At 46.3% G+C, this 17,615-nt stretch overlaps 2 protein-coding genes across 26 annotated transcripts in view; one reads left to right on the top strand and one right to left on the bottom strand.

Moving 5' to 3' along the window:
- Positions 1 to 323: 323 nt before the first annotated feature.
- LTAP1 (lipid transport auxiliary protein 1) lies at positions 324 to 9,175 on the bottom strand. 2 transcript variants are annotated; one of them, XM_089483159.1, is made up of 7 exons: positions 8,982 to 9,175; positions 6,100 to 6,201; positions 5,319 to 5,439; positions 5,134 to 5,187; positions 3,395 to 3,561; positions 2,064 to 2,122; positions 324 to 1,336 (listed from the first exon to the last, which is right to left on the bottom strand). In XM_089483159.1, exons 1-7 carry the CDS (start codon positions 9,087 to 9,089, stop codon positions 1,141 to 1,143), a joined length of 807 nt encoding a protein of 268 aa, XP_089339285.1. In that variant the 5' UTR covers positions 9,090 to 9,175; the 3' UTR covers positions 324 to 1,140. The 2 variants fall into 2 exon arrangements, with proteins under 2 accessions (XP_089339285.1, XP_089339286.1); XM_089483160.1 differs by having other exon boundaries at positions 5,322 to 5,439; positions 8,982 to 9,172.
- Positions 9,176 to 10,456: 1,281 nt separating this feature from the next.
- Positions 10,457 to 17,615, top strand: part of UBAP2L (ubiquitin associated protein 2 like) — a 51,571-nt gene continuing 44,412 nt past the window's right edge. For 23 of the 24 annotated variants that reach the window (XM_089483446.1, XM_089483444.1, XM_089483442.1 and 20 more), the window contains exon 1: positions 10,457 to 10,522. The gene's annotated coding sequence lies outside the window, so the exon portion shown is untranslated. Of the gene's footprint in view, positions 10,523 to 10,881; positions 10,988 to 17,615 lie in introns of those variants that run through there. The other variant, XM_089483424.1, reaches the window with a different exon arrangement.

Below are 17,615 nucleotides of genomic sequence, written 5' to 3'. Positions count from 1 at the left end.
AGGATGCTGCCCAGCTTTCAGCTCAGTTTCCACAAAGCTCCCAAGTGCATCATGAGGTCAAATGGCCTCCCACTTTTGTTCATTTCAAATAGCTAAGGTTGAGAGGTACACTGCCCCTGCCTATGGAGACTCTTCTGTCTATCAGCCATGAACAAATACGTCCGTGGATAAGGTACACAACCATCTCTGCCATCAGGTTGGCAAGAAAAAGCTGTGCCTTTTGCAAAGGTCTTGCCTATCCTGAATAAAATGTTCAGAACCAGAACCAGCTCCCCCATTATCCCAGCTACATTCTTCCCCACAGTCACCAAGACAAGATAGGCAAGAGTTTATAGCTGGGCGGAAGCCCATTTTATTAAACAGCCATTTCAAAAAAAGACAAGAGGAGTGACAGGACCCCTTATTCTTCCCAAGAGGGAAAAGGCTTGTGCTGCGATCCAGGTCAGAACGGGAGGAACTGCCCTTAGGGGACACTGCCCTCTTGGTTTGGCAGGTGCTGCCCACTATGGGGCAGCCAAAGGCGAGGTGGGCAAGGTTGACCTGTGGCAAGAAGCAGCCTCCTCACTATGACCCCCCTCATCCCAAATGAGGCGGCAGAAAAGCTGGTTTTCTGCCTGGCAGACAGTTTACAACTTGACCATCCGTCAGGTTCCCTAACTACGCAAGTGTCACGCATCCCTGCATCTGGAAGGCAGGTCTACCTGAATGCAAAGAGGGCTGGGTTCACACACAGTGGCACAGAAACATGGGCCATGGGAGGAGGAGTGGATGCGGATTTGCATGACGGAAAAGGGCAGGGGGCAAGTTCCCTGGTGCAAGGACCAACGAAGCCCCCCCCCCCCTGTTCTTGGCTCGGAGGTAGAGAAACATGCCAGGGAGGGGATAGATCTGTAAAAATAACTTAAAGAGACAAGGGAACGTCTTATTTACAAAGCCACCAATGGATTTAGAGGGCAAGGGAAGAGCAGGAGGTCTCTGGATGCCCCTTCCCCTTTGCCCCAAAGTGGCACCTTGCGACACATCCAATTGTTGCCTGAGATGCCACCCACTTGCCAGGAGGAACAGTCCTTGCGGTCCAAACCACCACGAGGGAAGGAGCGAAGCTGCTCAGTTTGTTCTGTGGTGGGAGAGAGGGAAGGATCACAGGGTGCTCTCCAGTGTGTTGTAGTTGTCCTTAAAGCTCTTGAGTTCCAGAAAATGCTTGGGCCGCTTGCTCTTCTGGCTGGACGGCAGATAGGTCACCTGGATGGTCGGGCCAGAGATCTCGGGGGAGAGGGTCAGGTCCTTGGCTGCAGACTGGTGCTGCCGCTGGCTTCCACCTCCTCGGGCCTTGATGCTGCAGGGAAATAGGGAAGGGCATATGCAGTTAAAGAATTAGGACTGCAACAACAAATGCAACAGAATGAGCAACCATAATCTAGCACCCGCTGTTGCAGCAAGGCAGAGGAAAGCCATTCCACTGGATGAGCAGCCTTTGGAACTCACTCTCTCCTAGTGGCAGCCATTCTATCCTGACTTCTTTCCACACCAAGACGTTCAACATTACAACTGCAGTACTAAAAAGAGATGGGCAACAGCATTTTGCTCCCACTCCCCCAAGCAAAGAGGATGTGGGGTGGTGGGAAGTCCATGTGTGGACTTGTAAGCCCTGTTTGGGTCTTTGCGGGGAAAAAGGCAAGTTGTGTGTGCATGGGGGAAAGATCATAAAGGAGAACCGTTACTCCTGAACTCTTCCAGGAGTGACAATTATCTCTCCCTAGCCCAGATTTTTGTCAAAAAGGGGCACAAGTAGGCAGGAGGGGTTCTGGGGGCATTAAAAAAAAGCCCTGGGACTATTCCTTGTCTATCCAGACTAACACCACTGCCTTGAGCCCAACTTGGAAATGATGAACTTGTACATGGGACCTTCTATGGGAAAAGCCTGGACTCCACCTCTGATGACAGCTGTTCCCAAATCCAGTTGGTTCATTTTTCACTGAGCCTTGGGGTCTTGCTCCATTTTAGAGGACCCCCTTCCCACTGCCCCATTCCCATCAGCCTCCCTTCCCAGCTCCCCAACTCACATTGCTGCTAGCTCATACAAAGCTTCCTGGTACTTGAGATATTCAGCCCGGCCGAAAGTCTAAGGCAGAAGAAACAAAAGGAGGTTAAGATCAACCAGGAAGGGTTGTATCTCAGGTCAGGGTTGCGTTCAGGCCATCCCATTCCGCCTTCCACTTATGAACTGCTGAGACAAAGCAGAAGGAGCAAGTAAAACGCAGGTAGATTTTCTTTAATGGGCAAGGTTAGAAAGAAAATATGGAAAAGCAATGTATCTTCAGTCACACGACAGCATATGGGGTCCTAAGATCATTCCACACCAGGGACCCATTCACTCTAGACAACTGCAGCACTGTGGTTCCACTTTAACTGCCATGACTCCATCAAATGGAATTGTGGGATGTGTAGTTTAAGTAGGGATGCAGTGGTTTAGTGGTTAAGACGCCAGTTCTGATGATCAGAAGTTCAGAGGGTTGGCAGCTTGAGGCCAGGTGCTGCATGATGGGGTGAGCTCCTGTCACTAGTCCCACCTTTTGTCAACCTAGCAAATGCAAGTAGATAGATAAGTACCACTTCTCAGTGGGAAGGAAACAGCGTTTGGTGCAGTCATGTTGGGCACATGACCATCAGAGCAGTCCTCAGACAATGCTGGCTCTTCAGCTTAGAAATGGAGATGAGCACCGTCCCGACAGTTGGTTACAACTAGATATTCATGTCAAGGGACTACCTCTACGTTTAGTTTAGGGAGAAACTGGTATAGGAAGTTCAGAGATCCAGAAGCTCTCGGCTGAAAATTCAAAATGTTCCTCCCTGAACTGGTAATCCTGGGATTCCATAGGACAGAAACATGGCAGTTAAACTGGAATCATGGCCCTATAATTTTGCAGTGTGAATAGGCCTCTGAATGGAGTGTTCCTAGGCCAGAAATCTTTCTTTTCTTGTCTTGAAATGAAAGGAAAACTTGGTGGTTGAGGAATGAAACATAATAGTCCTTGCAGCCAAACTCTGCACATCTGATGCTGATAAACAACCCTTACAGGATGCCACCTAGAGCAATGTTTTAACTGTCTTTGTTTTTTAAACTATTGTAAATCGACTTAGATCCCATTTTGGGACAAAAGCAAGATAGAAGTGCGATCAATCAATTAATCAATCATCAATTCCCAATGCATTATCTGGGTTCAGAAACAGAAGTGGCAATTACAGGTGTAAAAGCTGTGAGGTCTTTGAAATATTTTGGGCAGTTTGGACAACCCTTTGGTCCCCAGCCCAGTAGAAAAAAGACCATAAGAGCCATTTGTTTTTAACAGAATGGAGCAAGACACCCTCAAATTCCCTGCTATATTTCACTCACCCCTGTCCCATAGCGGGCACTGTCGTATCCATCCAGTAGTGTGTCAATAAGACTTTTGCGGATGCCTTTGAAGGGTGTGCTGGTGTTTCGTAGGTCCACTAGATAGGCCCGGAAGTTCTTCCCGATTAAGGATTTAGGATGCCTGCCATCAGCAGAATATGGAATTTCTGTATTGAGGAGAGAGCAAGAGAGAGACAAAGTGACTGGAAAGTGCCAGACCAAGCAGCACAGGTGAAGAATACAAGTAGTTGGTACTAAAAGGAAGGGGTTCCAGAACTTGGAGAAGTTATTACAACTCACTAAAACCTACTGACAACATGCCTGGATTAAGAAGACCCATTCACAACAACTAAGATAGTGAAATCAAATCTCTGGATTCAGAAAAAGTGTATCTTCGAATCGCAGCTGTGGGGTGGCAAAGAAAGTGGATTTTTAAAAACCTAGCTGCCCACTGTGCAAAGGGACCCTACACATGATTTGAGCTTCAAGAAATTAATTGTTAACATGCTCTCAAGCCTCATATGACTTGTTTTGCTCCTGTTAAGCCAAGGCTGGGGACCATGAACATATTGACCATTCCTGATGTTGCCACCAGATGGTCCCACCCAGCCATTCACCCCCTCTGACTGCCTTCACCTGTGGCCTATGCACTTTCAAGTATATCTTTGCAGCAAGTGGTATACAAATACCTGTGGTGACTAGAACATAAATTCTGCTGAACAGCCCCCTTCAAATGCCTTTAATATCTGCTACATCAAAACTCTTTTAAAAAGTGGTTCTGGCAAAAAAAGAAGGCGGCAGGCATTATTTTGGTATACTACAAAGCTTTCTCTTGTACCAATATACATGACTGGTGTTATGACTCTGAGGTTCTCTTCTTCATCCCTTCCATTTTAGATACCTTTCTTGCCAGGCAACAAGAAGGGAAGAACAAAAAAGAAGCTTCACTGCCCAAAGACAATGTTAACCTGCCCAAAAACTGAGATCCACACATCCAATTATAAGGGCAGGAAACTTGGGTATTCAAAGTGCAGCCCCACTTTTCCACTCCTCAGATGCCCTCTAAAGTGTGCGTGGGACATTTTTACCACATTTCTAGGTTTTTCAACATGTTTCCTGTTTAAAAATCTTCCAGGCTAAAAAAGGCCTCTCTTGGGCCCAAATTGATAGTGCTGGGGAGAAACATGACCCACTGGATGGCCCTGGAGGGTGGCATGTAGCCAATAAAGTGCATTTTGCTCACGCCAGCTTTTAGATTTTAAAAACCTTTCAGACTCAAAAGAAGTGGGAAAACTTTTCTTCCAGACACCAAAAAAGTAGAGAAAGAGTGGGGAGATTTGGGAAGGGAGCCTATACCAATATATTTCCATTTAAAGCTCTTATTGGCTAATAAGCAACCTCAGGAGAAGCATTGCGACATTTTTGGAATGAAGAAAACAAGCTGTACAAATGTTGAGTATGCATCTCAAAGTGGCATTCACAGTGGCCAGGTTGAGACCATAGGAAGGCCACATCTATCTTCAGGAACAGAGACTGTTCATTATTGACTTAATTGCTCAAGCGGCTGGGAAATCTTTGTCCCTCTTTGGACTACAGCTCCCAGAAACCCTGAACATGGGCCATTTTGGATGGCTGTGGGGGACAGTTGTAGGCTGAAAGAACTGAGGGGGTCACCTCTAGCTAGAGACTGCCCCAACCAGAATACTTCTTGGTGGCGATGGTTTGTTGTTGTTCCTTACCTGACTCTCTAACAGCATCTAGTGCCTTCATCCTGTAGATGTAGTTATAGGAACCTACAAGAAAGCAAGATGCCACAGAGGCCTGAGTCAATGCCAATGTCTAGTGGATGCCACAAATGGCCCACTGCTCTCTGTGCCCCCAATTGCCTCCTCAAACCCTGCACCTCTCAGGCTAGATAATACACTACCTGGGCTCCTAGGAGACTCCAGTTGAAGCAGCCTGATGTCATCGTAGGCTAACAGCTGGGGCTCATACTTGATGTCCTGAACCCGGGACAGTCGGATTTCGATCTCATCTTTCAGGCCCTGAACAGAGGAAGGAAACAGAAGGCATGAACACAGAGGTTTAAGGGCATGTTTCGCACATAGAATATCCCAGGTTTCAATTCTGGGAACTGCAGCTTTGTGAAGCATTTAGTCTTCTCTATCAGAGCACATGGGTGCCACAATAAACTACAATTCCCAGGACAGCCTAGCACTGAGCCAGGGCAGTTAAAGAGGTCTCAGACTGGATTATTTCTGCAGTGCGTCTTGGACCTTAAGTTGACTTTAAACAATGCTTCATATGATTGGAGCTCCTTTTGTCATTAAAAATACTTTTAACAACTGCTGTTGTTGTTGTGTGCCTTGAAGTCATTTCTGACTAATGTTGACCTTAAGGCGAATATATCACTAAAGTAAATACAGTAACAGCCAGTGTGGTGTAATGGTTTGAGTGTTGGACTATGACTCCTTGTTCGCTCGGCCATGAAACACACAGTTTGACTGTGGGTAAGTCACAGGCTCTCAGTCTCAATGGACGGCAATGGCAAACCTCTGAACAAATCATGCCAAGAAAACCCCATGATATGTTCACCTTAGGCTTGCCATAAGTCAGAGACAACTTGAAGGCACACAATCACAAATATAATATAAAAAATGAAATAAAAATAACAACAAAAACCCACCCCACACTTGCTAACAAACCTTGGGTGCATGCTGACCCACAGGAACATGGGGGCCGCGGCGGGATTTCATGGCGAAGCGCATGATCTGCCTCTTGACAAAAATGAAGAGTAGTACAAAGACCTGGAGAAGATGACAAAAGACAGAGGAAACATTTGTTTGCAGAAATGCTGGAGCAGTCTAACAAGCCACAAAATTGTCTAGACAATCTCTTTCTCTACTTGTTCTAATACATACACAGGCGGAGCAACTCCTCGGGGTCAAATACATAGGGAATACCCTATAGATAAGCCAACCATGTACTGCTGGGGCTCAAGAGGTCAATAGCATTGTAAGATGCATTATGCAGGGCATTGTTACCAAGAGCTATGAAATTAAAAGGACCGCTGAATCGCTCACTGATGCAAATGTATACTTCCTATTTATTTCTTACATTCACACCCTTTGAGGAACAAGAATAAAAAACCACTTTTGTAAATTGTGGTCGCTGCATACTACAGAAGCCTGGGATTTGCAGTATCACAGGGTATGTAACCTCCTCTGCCAAAGACAGTGAGAGAGCTGGCGTGGGGTAGTGCTTTGGGGTGACAACTCTAGAAAACCAGGATTCGAATCCCACTGGGTGACCCTGGCCAAGCCACTCTCTCTCAGCCTCAAAGGATGGCCAGGGCAACCCCCCCCCCCCCCGAGGAAACTTGCCAAGAAAACCTTGTGACAAGTGCACCTTAGGGTAGCCATAAGTCAGAAAGGCCCCGAAGGAACACAAGGAAAGGTCTGGAAACTGCTAAGCCCTATGAGGAGCGACTGAGGGAGCTGGGGATGTTTAGCCTGGAGAAGAGAAGGTTAAGAGGTGATATGAGAGCCCTGTTTAAATACTTGAAGGGATACCATATTGAGGAGGGAGCAAGATTGATTTCTGCTGCTCCAGAGAACAAGACCAGGAGCAATGGATGCAAGCTCCAGGAAAAGAGATTCCACCTCAACATTAGGAGGAACGTCTTAACAGTAAGGGCTGTTCAACAGAGGAACATATTCCCTCAGAAAGAGTGGTGGAGTCTCCTTCTTTCGAGGTCTTTAAGCAGAGGCTGGATGGCCATCTGTCAGAGATGCTTTGATTGAGAGTTCCTGCATGGCAGAATGGGGTTGGACTGGATGGCCCTTGGGGTCTCTTCCAATTCTATGATTCTATGTTGAAGGCCTGGAAACCATGAAGCCCTGTGAGGCACCTAGGCGTATTTAGCCTGGGGAAGAGAAGGTCAAGAGGTGTGACATGTTTAAATACTTGAAGGATTGTCATACAGAGAATGGAGCAAGTTTGTTTTCTGCTGCTCCAGAGAATAGGACCCAGAGTAATGGATGCAAGGGACAGGACAGCCCTGTTTAAGTGTTTGAAGGGAGTGATATCCCTTTGTCCAAGGACAGATTGAAGATGGAGCCAGCTTGTTTTCTGCTGCTCCAGAGACTTAGGACCCGGAGCCATGGATGCAAACTGTAGGAAGAAAAGAGACCCCAGCTCACCATTAGGAGGAAGCTCCTGACAGCAAGGGCTGTTTGACAGTGGAACACACTCCTTCCTCGGAGAGTAGAGGTCTTGAAGCAGAGGCTGGACGGCCATCTGTCAATGGGGATGATGCTTTGACTGAGAGTTCCTGCATGGCAGAAGGGGGCTGGACTGGGTGGCCCTTGGGGTCTCATCTATGGGTCTATGATTGAGAGTTCCTGCATGGCATGGGCTTTGACTGAGAGCTCCTGCATGGCAGAAGGGGGTTGGACTGGGTGGCCCTTGGGGTCTCATCTATGGGTCTATGATTGAGAGTTCCTGCATGGCATGGGCTTTGACTGAGAGTTCCTGCATGGCAGAAGGAGGTCCGACTGGGTGGCCCTTGGGGTCTCATCTATGGGTCTATGATTGAGAGTTCCTGCATGGCATGGGCTTTGATTGAGAGTTCCTGCATGGCAGAAGGGGGTTGGACTGGGTGGCCCTTGGGGTCTCATCTATGGGTCTATGATTGAGAGTTCCTGCATGGCATGGGCTTTGACTGAGAGTTCCTGCATGGCAGAAGGGGGTCAGACTGGGTGGCACTTGGGGTCTCATCTATGGGTCTATGATTGAGAGTTCCTGCATGGCATGGGCTTTGACTGAGAGTTCCTGCATGGCAGAAGGGGTCAGACTGGGTGGCCCTTGGGGTCTATGATTGAGAGTTCCTGCATGGCAGAAGGGGGTTGGACTGGGTGGCCCTTGGGGTCTTATCTATGGGTCTATGATTGAGAGTTCCTGCATGGCATGGGCTTTGACTGAGAGCTCCTGCATGGCAGAAGGGGGTTGGACTGGGTGGCCCTTGGGGTCTCATCTATGGGTCTATGATTGAGAGTTCCTGCATGGCATGGGCTTTGACTGAGAGTTCCTGCATGGCAGAAGGAGGTCCGACTGGGTGGCCCTTGGGGTCTCATCTATGGGTCTATGATTGAGAGTTCCTGCATGGCATGGGCTTTGATTGAGAGTTCCTGCATGGCAGAAGGGGGTTGGACTGGGTGGCCCTTGGGGTCTCATCTATGGGTCTATGATTGAGAGTTCCTGCATGGCATGGGCTTTGACTGAGAGTTCCTGCATGGCAGAAGGGGTCAGACTGGGTGGCCCTTGGGGTCTATGATTGAGAGTTCCTGCATGGCAGAAGGGGGCTGGACTGGGTGGCCCTTGGGGTCTATGATTGAGAGTTCCTGCATGGCAGAAGGGGGTCAGACTGGGTGGCCCTCGGGGGTGGCATTATTAATGACTGAGGATGGCATTATTATTCATGTCCTTATCTCCTGCCTTCCTCCCAACATAGAGGGACTCCTTCTCCTTCCCCTCCCATTGGGGGCAATAGAGCCATACTGCACTTTCCCGAGGCGTTTGTCCTTACCAGGCTCCCGTAGGCCATGACCAGGACCACGTTCACTCCCGAGAGCCAGTTGCTGGAAGAGCCGGAGGAGGAAGGGGACGGAGGCGAGGGCGCCCCAGACGTCGCCATCCCCGGCCTCGGCCGCCCAAAGGGCCCCGCACAACATGGCCGCCGCCGGAGCCGCCTTCCGCCCCCGTCACGTGACAAACAGGACTCCCAGTCACGTGACAAGGCCCATCGCCATCCCGGCCTGTTCTTGGAAAAGAGGGGCGTGGCTTCGTGACCTGCTGCGAGGAGGGGTCACGTGAGGAGACCTTAGGGCTCGGTTTCGATAAGGCCGTATCGACACTTCCGGTTCCCAATGGAGGCCTGCGGGGGAAGAGGCCTAAGTGCAAAGGCTTCGAATTAAAAAGAAAGAGAGAGGGAAAGGGAAGTGCTGTGGATGTATTCAGCATTCGCGAAGTGGCTTCGAGCTCTCTATGGCCGCCAGGGTTGGAACCTCCCAGCAGTCCCTCATGGTCACTCGCAAGGGAACCGGAAGTGGGAGCTCTTCATGCCTTTGTATGAATAGCTATGCCTCTTATCAGTGCCCTTCTTAAGCACTCCCTCATACATATGCCTATGAAGAAATGAAATATATACATATAAAATGTATGTGTATATATATATATATATACTGTACACACATACATATTTATGTATTTTTATGTTCTATTAAACATGTTCCTATGCAAAATAACATCAGATACACACACACACATTTATATAATCTTATATTCTATTAAACATATTCCCATGCAGAATAATATTAGAAATATACTGTCATATATTTATGTACTATTGAGTGTTATAATAAACACATTTCAATGTGGAATGCTGTTATATCTACATCTATATCTATACAGTTTTATATATACAGCATTTTTAATTATACATATATATATATATATATACATTATATTTTATATATTATAAATTATATTATAAATATATTTATATATTTTTATTTATATACATTATTATTGAATATTTTAAATATTATATTACATATATATTTATAAATTTTATATGTATGTTATATTTTATATACATGATATTTTATATTTTATGTAATATATTATATATTATTTATATATATATATATATATATTCATTATATATTATATTTTATAAATTATAGATTATATGTTATATTTTTATATATATATTTTATATAAATATATATATATCCATTATATTTTGTATACTATCTATCTATCTATCTATCTATCTATCTCTCTCCGCCCCTCCCACTGGGAATACTGAGGAGGGTCACGTGATCCCGTTTAGCCCAAGGGGGTGAAGTCGAAGTTAGACGAGGCGGGGAGGGAGTGCGCATGCGTGGGCGGGGTTAGGCAAGGGGCGTGCTTTCGGGCCCCCGTCACGTGACGAGAGCGCCCCGAAGCCACCATGGCGTCCCCCTTTGGGCTCCGCCCCTCCCCGCGTCACGTGGTGCCGAGGGGGCGGTCGCGGCCGCGCTGGGTTTTAGTTGTCAGTGTGTGGCGGCGGCGGAGGAGACTCAGGTAAAAGTTGGCGCCGCGGAGCCCGGAAATTGGCGCGCGGGCCCTTTAAGCGCCGGCCCCGCCCCCTCCGCCTCCCTTTCACTCTCGGATCATAATAATAATAACCATCGCCTTTGAAATGTATATATATATCTATCTCCATAGTATATACATATATGTGTATATTGTGTTCAGATTAGGAGGATTGTGGGCGAGGGAGGGAGGAAGGAAGGAAGGAAATCAGGCGGAGAGGAAGAGGAAGAGGAAGGAAGGAAGGAAGGGGGCGTGAAAAGGAGGCGAAGTTCCGGTCGGGAGCTCCGCTGCGGCCTAGTCGGCCAGGACGAAGCCGGGGCCTCGCGTAGCGCGCTTAGCCGGGCGGGAGAGGGGTGGAGCCGGGCTCCGAACCGGACCGTCCCCCCTTTTTCCCTCGCTCTTTTCGCATCCGCTCCCCTTTCCTTTCGGCTCCTTCTCGGGGCTCCTTTCGAGGTGAGCCGCTCCCTTCCTTCTTTATTGACTTTAGGCCTCTTTTTCACATGCGTTGATCCTCCTCCTCCCTCCGAGGCCCCAGATAGCCCTCTGTTTGCACCGAGGAGAACAACAACCCCACCCTTCGCGGGCCTTGGAGGCCTCTCTTTGGAGGATCCAGGCCCCCCTCCATTGTTTAGGACCCCCTTCCTTCCTTCCTTCCTTCCCTTGCCTTCTTCCTTTTGGGGGAGAGGAGAGGCCCCTTTCGCTTCCTCTTCTCCCCCCAAAAGGCCCTCTAAACACCCCCCAAACTAGGCCCCAAAGAGGAAGGGAGCAGCGCCTTGGCTCAGGATTGTATTATTATCATCATCCTCGCTATTATGTTATGCTCCTATTATCCTGCCTTCCTCCCAGCATCAGGACTCCCGGCGGAGCAGTTTCCCCACAGCCTTGCTCCTTCTCCGCTCCGAACGGAGCCCCTTTCAGGCCTTTGGCTTCCTCCAGGTGGAATAATCCACGCTTTAAACTGGGAAGTTATGGGGCGCTGCATCCATCCTGGGAAAGGGAATCAACGCTCCAAGAACAACTCTTGCCCTGGGTCTCAAAGAGAGATATATATATATATATATATAGGTCTGGAAAGGGATCTTGCAGCCCCTTTGAGACTCGCAGGAAGAGCTTGGGAGCCTGAGCTTTTGCAAACTTGAGCCTCTTTCCTCAGATCCATGGATTGGAGACTATGGTCCAAAACAGACTGCAGAAACAATCCAGTTTGAGACTGCTAGGGCATTCTGGGAACTGTAGTTTTGTGATCATAGAGTTGGAAGAGAGCCCAAGGTCCACCCAGTCCAACCCCATTCTGCCATGCAGGAAATCTCAGTTCGTCCGTCAGAGAGCTCTGGGGCCATGATGAACTACACTTCCCAGGATTCCCTAGCATTGAGTCAGGGCAGTTTAAAGCATTGCCAAAGAGGGCTATCTCTGCAGTGTGCTTTGGACCTAACTTAAAAGCTGATAGCATGAGCTTTTGCAGACTTGAGCCTGTTTCCTCAGATCCATGGATTGGAGACTAACTTAGAAACGGATAGCATGAGGTTTTTTGGACTTGAGCCTGTTTCTTCAGATCCATGGATTCGAAGCACATGGAAAGGAAGAATCTGGGAGCATGAGCTTTCCTAGATTTCAGCCTCTTTCCTCAGATCCATGGATTGGAGACTAAGGCCCCAAAACGCACTGCAGCAACAACCCAGTTTGAGACTGCTTTGACTGCCCTGACTCGGTGCTAGGGAATTCTGGGAACTAGTTTTGTCACACATTTAGCCGCCTCTGTCAGGGAGCTCTGGTACTACAACAAACTACACTTCCCAGGATTCCACAACATTGACCCAAGGCAGTTAAAGTGACCTCAAACTGGGTTATTTCCACAGTGTGTTGCTGGCATCTGCTTGCTAGGGAGTCAGGGCTCTTGTTCATAGCAGGATGAGGGGGGTAGTTCTTAAACATGTACAAGTTGGTTCTCCCTTATCCGAAATGCTTGGGACCAGAAGTACTTCCAGCTTTGGGATATTTGCATATACAGAGTGAGATACCTTGGAATTGGGACTTAAGACCAAGTGCAAAGTTTATGTATGTTTTGTATGCAACTTATACACATAGTAGTTTTTAAAGTAATTTAAACCAATCTTGTGTGCATCGAACCATCAGAAAGCAAAGGAGTCATTGCTTCAGCCGCCCATGACAAATGTTTTGGAGTATTTTGGACTTCTGGGCATCCTTACAAAAAAATTCCCAAGTTGTAGCCCTTTTTATTGTGCTGCAGCAAAAAGGACAGAGCTTTATAATACTTCATAAGAGAAATGAAGTTGTTGGTGGACAGTGTCTGGTGGAAACCTAAACTGTAATAAAATCAGTTGGTCTTTCAGATCCAGCAAGACTCCTGGCTGATTTTTATTTTGCATATAGCCATGTTAATCTGGAATCAGTATGTAGAGAGATCTTGTAGCACCTTTGCAACTGTGACTTGCAAACAGACATCTAAAGAAACATGCTTAACATTAAATTCTTTTGTTAAAATGCTTTTCCATGCCACCTCTTTCCAGAATCCAGGACACTGCGCATGGCTGGATAGGTGGCTGAGGCTGGTTAGTTTGTTTTTGTCCTTGCATTGAACGCGAGGGCGAGGTTGAAGTCTCAGACAGTGCTGTAACAGAACAAGTTTTTGAAACAGGTCCCCCTGAACGAAGAGCTCACTGTATTGGCACTCCAGCTGCTATTAGACAACCCCAAAAGGTAGGCTGGTTGAAAAGCGGCAATGTGGCCAGTCTTACGTAGCCTTCGTGCACACTTCTGTCATTCGAACCTGATCCTCAACACCGCATTGGCATGGTAAGAAAATGGAATTGCCAGGGAGAATAGAATCATAGAGTTGGAATAGACCCCAAGGGCCATCCAGTCCAACCTCCTGCCATGCAGGAACTCTCAGTCAATACATCCCTGACCGATGGCCATCCAGCCTCTGTTTAAAGACATCCAAAGAAGGAGGCTCCACAGACGGCGTCATGTTTACAGAGGGATAAGGAAGTTAAGGAAGACCAAAGATGAATTTGGTTAGACTTTTGTGGGTTTTTTGGGCTATGTGGCCATGTTCTAAAAGAGTTTATTCCTGATGTTTCGGCAGCATCTTTGGCTGGCAGAGATGCTGGTGAAACATCAGGGATAAACTCTTCTAGAACATTGCCACCTAGCCTGAAAACCCCACAAAAAACTATGGATTCCGGCCACAAAAGCCTTGGACTTCACAATTAATTTGGATGTTTCCTTGTCTTATAAAATTAGCTACCAGAATTCGTCTACAGATACAATGAAGTTTGTGTGATTGTAGAACCTCCTCTTGCTGTCTTCTTAAGTCTATGAGTTGACACTGAATGTCTAAGGCCTCATACGGACAGGCCAAAATAAAGCTGCTTTGGGTCACTTTGGAGGTATGCTGTTTAAATGATGCATGTGTCCTAAGAGTCCAGAATCCATGCTAAAGCCATCCTCCAGTCCTAAAGACTGGAGCGCAGCTTTGGTGCAGCTTCTGAGCATGTCCAAAGGAGGGTGACTAAAATGGTGAAGGGTCTGGAAGCCATGAAGCCCTATGAGGAACGACTTAGGGAGCTGGGGATGTTTAGCCTGGAGAAAAGAAGGTTAAGAGATGATATGACAGCCCTGTTTAAATATATGAAGGGATGTCATGTTGAGGAGGTAGCAAGCTTGTTTTCTGCTGCTCCAGAGACTAGGACCTGGAACAATGGATGCAAACTCCAGGAAAAGAGGTTCCACCTCAACATTAGGAGGAACTTCTTGACATTAAGAGCTGTTTGACAGTGAGACACACTCCTTCCTCGGAGTGTAGTGGAGTCTCCTTCCTTAGAGATATTTAAACAGTGGCTGGATGGCCATCTCTCGGGGATGCTTTGATTGAGATTTCCTGCATGGCAGAATGGGGTTGGACTGGATGGCTCTTGCGATCTCTACTATATGATTCTATGATTCTATAAAGCTGAAGCCTAATAACAAACTCAGACTGTAGCTCCTGTGGAATTTCTTTTTTGGGCAGTCAAATAAACTTTTAATGACAAAGAAATAACTTTCTATAGTAAGAGTAGCTTTGTCAGGTATAATTCTTTTATTAATTTCTTAATTTTCTTCTTTTCAATAAGGGACATACAGCTTTTCACCCTAAAAGGATGTGAAGGTAGAACTCTGGTTGTAGATCCATTGTGAAGATGTGCAAAATTTGAGTAATGTCCATTTAAAGCAACCTAGTCCTGGTGCATGTTTACTCTGCAAGAAGTTCGCTGGGTAAACAGGCTTTGGATAAAGATATCATTAGAAAGAGAGGAGCTTCTCATGTGCATCCTCTCTTTCCATAGTTGCAAGGCCTGCTTGGTGAGGCTGGCAGAAGTATACCAGTCTATTTGCATCCCAGTTCTGGGCCAAGGTGGAATATAAATGCATCATGATAATAATGACGAAAGTGTAAATCACAGAGATTTAAAGCTCTTCATGGTTACATGTCTATCCCTCTGAATTTCAGTTTATGGGAAAGATGAACAGGAAGATAGTATTGTATTTGTTTCCTGCTTAATGGACTTTTTGTTGGCCCAAGGTGGGAAATAGCATTTTGGGTCAAGTAGGCCTTTGGCTTGATCCAGCTCTTCTTATTTTCTTATTTTTCAGTATCTCTTCTAGCAAAGAAGAATCTTTCTTACTATTTTGTTCCTAGCAGTTTGTAACCTTGTAAGATGTTTTTTGGGAATGGCGTCTTGTTGTTTGATATGGAGTTAGACTACCTCAGAGAAGAGACTATCGCACTGCAGAAATAACCCAGTTTGAGACCACTTTAACTGCCCTGGCTCAGTGCTAGGGCATTCTGGGAGCTGTAGTTTTGTGAGACATTGAGCCTCCTTGGTCAAAGAGCTCTGGTGCCACAATAAACTACAGTCCCCAGGATTCCCTAGCACTCAGCCAGGGCAGATGGAGGAGTCTCAAACTGGATTATTTCTGCAGTGTGTTTTGGTCCAATATTGTGTTTTGGAGTTGCTTGTTCATTGTCCAAACAATGGAAGCTTTCTCTCTAGTTAGGTTTAATGTAGTGGTTAAGATCTGAAGTCCTCAGTTCAGATCTCAACATAGCAATCATAAGTATTTTAGGATTATGATGTATTAGTATTATTATATTTGTTTATATCCTGCTTTCCCTCCCAAAACTGGGATACAAAGCGGCTTAGAAAATTTCAAAAACAATTGTTAAAACATTAAAAAGTGGGCATAAAAACAGTCATGCTTCACGAAGTTTGCATGCCTCCATTTTCTTATTGGGTCTTTGGACTAGCCAAAGGTATCAATTTATTTGTTTTGGTCAATTTAAATAATAAACATACATACATATCAATTTATTGAGCTTTTCCCCACTGATACTGATCCCCTGCAAGCCTTTGAATTTCCTTGGGCTTCCTCTCTTTAATCTTACTATCCGTCTGGAAGCTGAACACTCTTCATTGAAGCTTTGTGATTGTTTAGAACTGGGGCTCCGATGTCCCCCGGTTCCTAAAACGCCTGTTTTTATTTTAGTCCTTGGCGCTGCCAATGAGAGCGTGTGTTGCAGGGTATCTTCCCTATTGCCAGATTTCAGGTGGATTGGATTGGAAATGGAGTAGTCACGTGAAAGCCGAGGATACCCATGCATTTTGGTATTGTTGAGTCAAATAAACAGGAAGTTCTCGCTGTTCATGAGGTGGAAGTCACTGATGTTGGGATACAAGATATGAAACGAGTTCCCCTCACTCTGGCCTTCTGTGTTGTTTTGTGGGCTGTCTGGAAATGGTTGGTTGGCCACTATAGGAAACGAAAGCCAGGTTGGTTGGTGAACTTCTTCTATGCTCCAGCAGGGCCCTTAAATCTTGAAAAGATAGCAAGCTTCTGCAAGGATCCAGGCAGTGCCATTCCCCCTCCACTGCTTGAGATACACTGTGAGTTGAGATTTAAGTACAGATTGCTTCGTGCTAGTTTTATGAGCACTCCCTGATGTTTACATATTTTAAAAAGCTGAAGAGAAAACTAATTCTGAAACGTGTGTCTGTGTATGTGAAAGAAACCGTATACTCACCTCTTCCTTGTCCACCACTGTTTTCAACAGAGGTTAGAAAAGTTATACTTTTGAACAACAACTGCCACACTTCCTCTTTGAGAATGTCTGGGGGATTCTGGGACTTGTTGTCCCCCAAAACAATTCCCCCAAGGTCTGGATTTCCTGTATCTTGGCTTGAGAGGTTTGTTTTGGTCTTGATCAGCTTGTCATTGAAGCTGACAGGGTTAATATTGGTGTGTGAGCTTTCTGGCATGATCCTATCTGGTATTCTTATGCAGAAGTGCTATGCTTCCCATTGAATTGTGTCTGCAGAAGTCTCATATGAAATTGCAAGCATGCCTGGACTTAAGTGGTGAGGTTCTTTATATTGCTTTCTGTCTGCTATTCAGCCTGCTTTGTCTATCCAGGTTAGTTTTGTCAATTCAGATGGCCAGCTTCTCTCCAGGGTCTCAGGAACAGAGTAGTGCTGTCTTGAAAGAGCTTGAACTGATGACCCAGGTTCTGTGGGACTATACCTGGGACCTTCATCATGGACAGCATGCGCTCTGTTGCTGAACTTTAGGTCCTCTCCAAATAATGACAGGCATACAGATAGACACAAACACACATTTCATGTGTAAGGATGCGGGAAAATAAAATGAAGCCAATATCGAGCTCCTAAAAATGTCAAGATTGCCTTTTGGGTTAGTGGAAAGGTAGGCTTGCGGTTCCATAGCCAGTTGTTGTATTCTATATGTAGGGACAAGTGCAGAGAAGAAGTGTTCCATATCATGCTGGGGCTCTGACTGAATGCCTTGTACTCAAATATCCATGGTCTCTGGTGGTGATTCTTGACCTTTTATCTTCCAGAGTTTTTGGACCTCATTGCCCAGAATCCCTGAGCATTGCCATGCTGCTTGGAGCTTCTAGGAGTTGAAGTCCAAAACGTTTGGAGGGGCAAATCTGAGAACCACTATCTAGTTGAGGGTTTGGGGAGTCACAGGCCTCCTCCCATCATGGCCTTCGAAAGCATTG

Source organism: Sceloporus occidentalis, unplaced genomic scaffold, assembly GCF_023333645.1.
Source record: "Sceloporus occidentalis isolate IW3139 unplaced genomic scaffold, rSceOcc1.0.p SCAF_20, whole genome shotgun sequence".
NCBI classification, from domain to species: Eukaryota; Metazoa; Chordata; class Lepidosauria; order Squamata; family Phrynosomatidae; genus Sceloporus; species Sceloporus occidentalis.
Note: the sequence above shows the minus strand (reverse complement) of the source record. Positions and strands in the feature narration are given on the sequence as shown.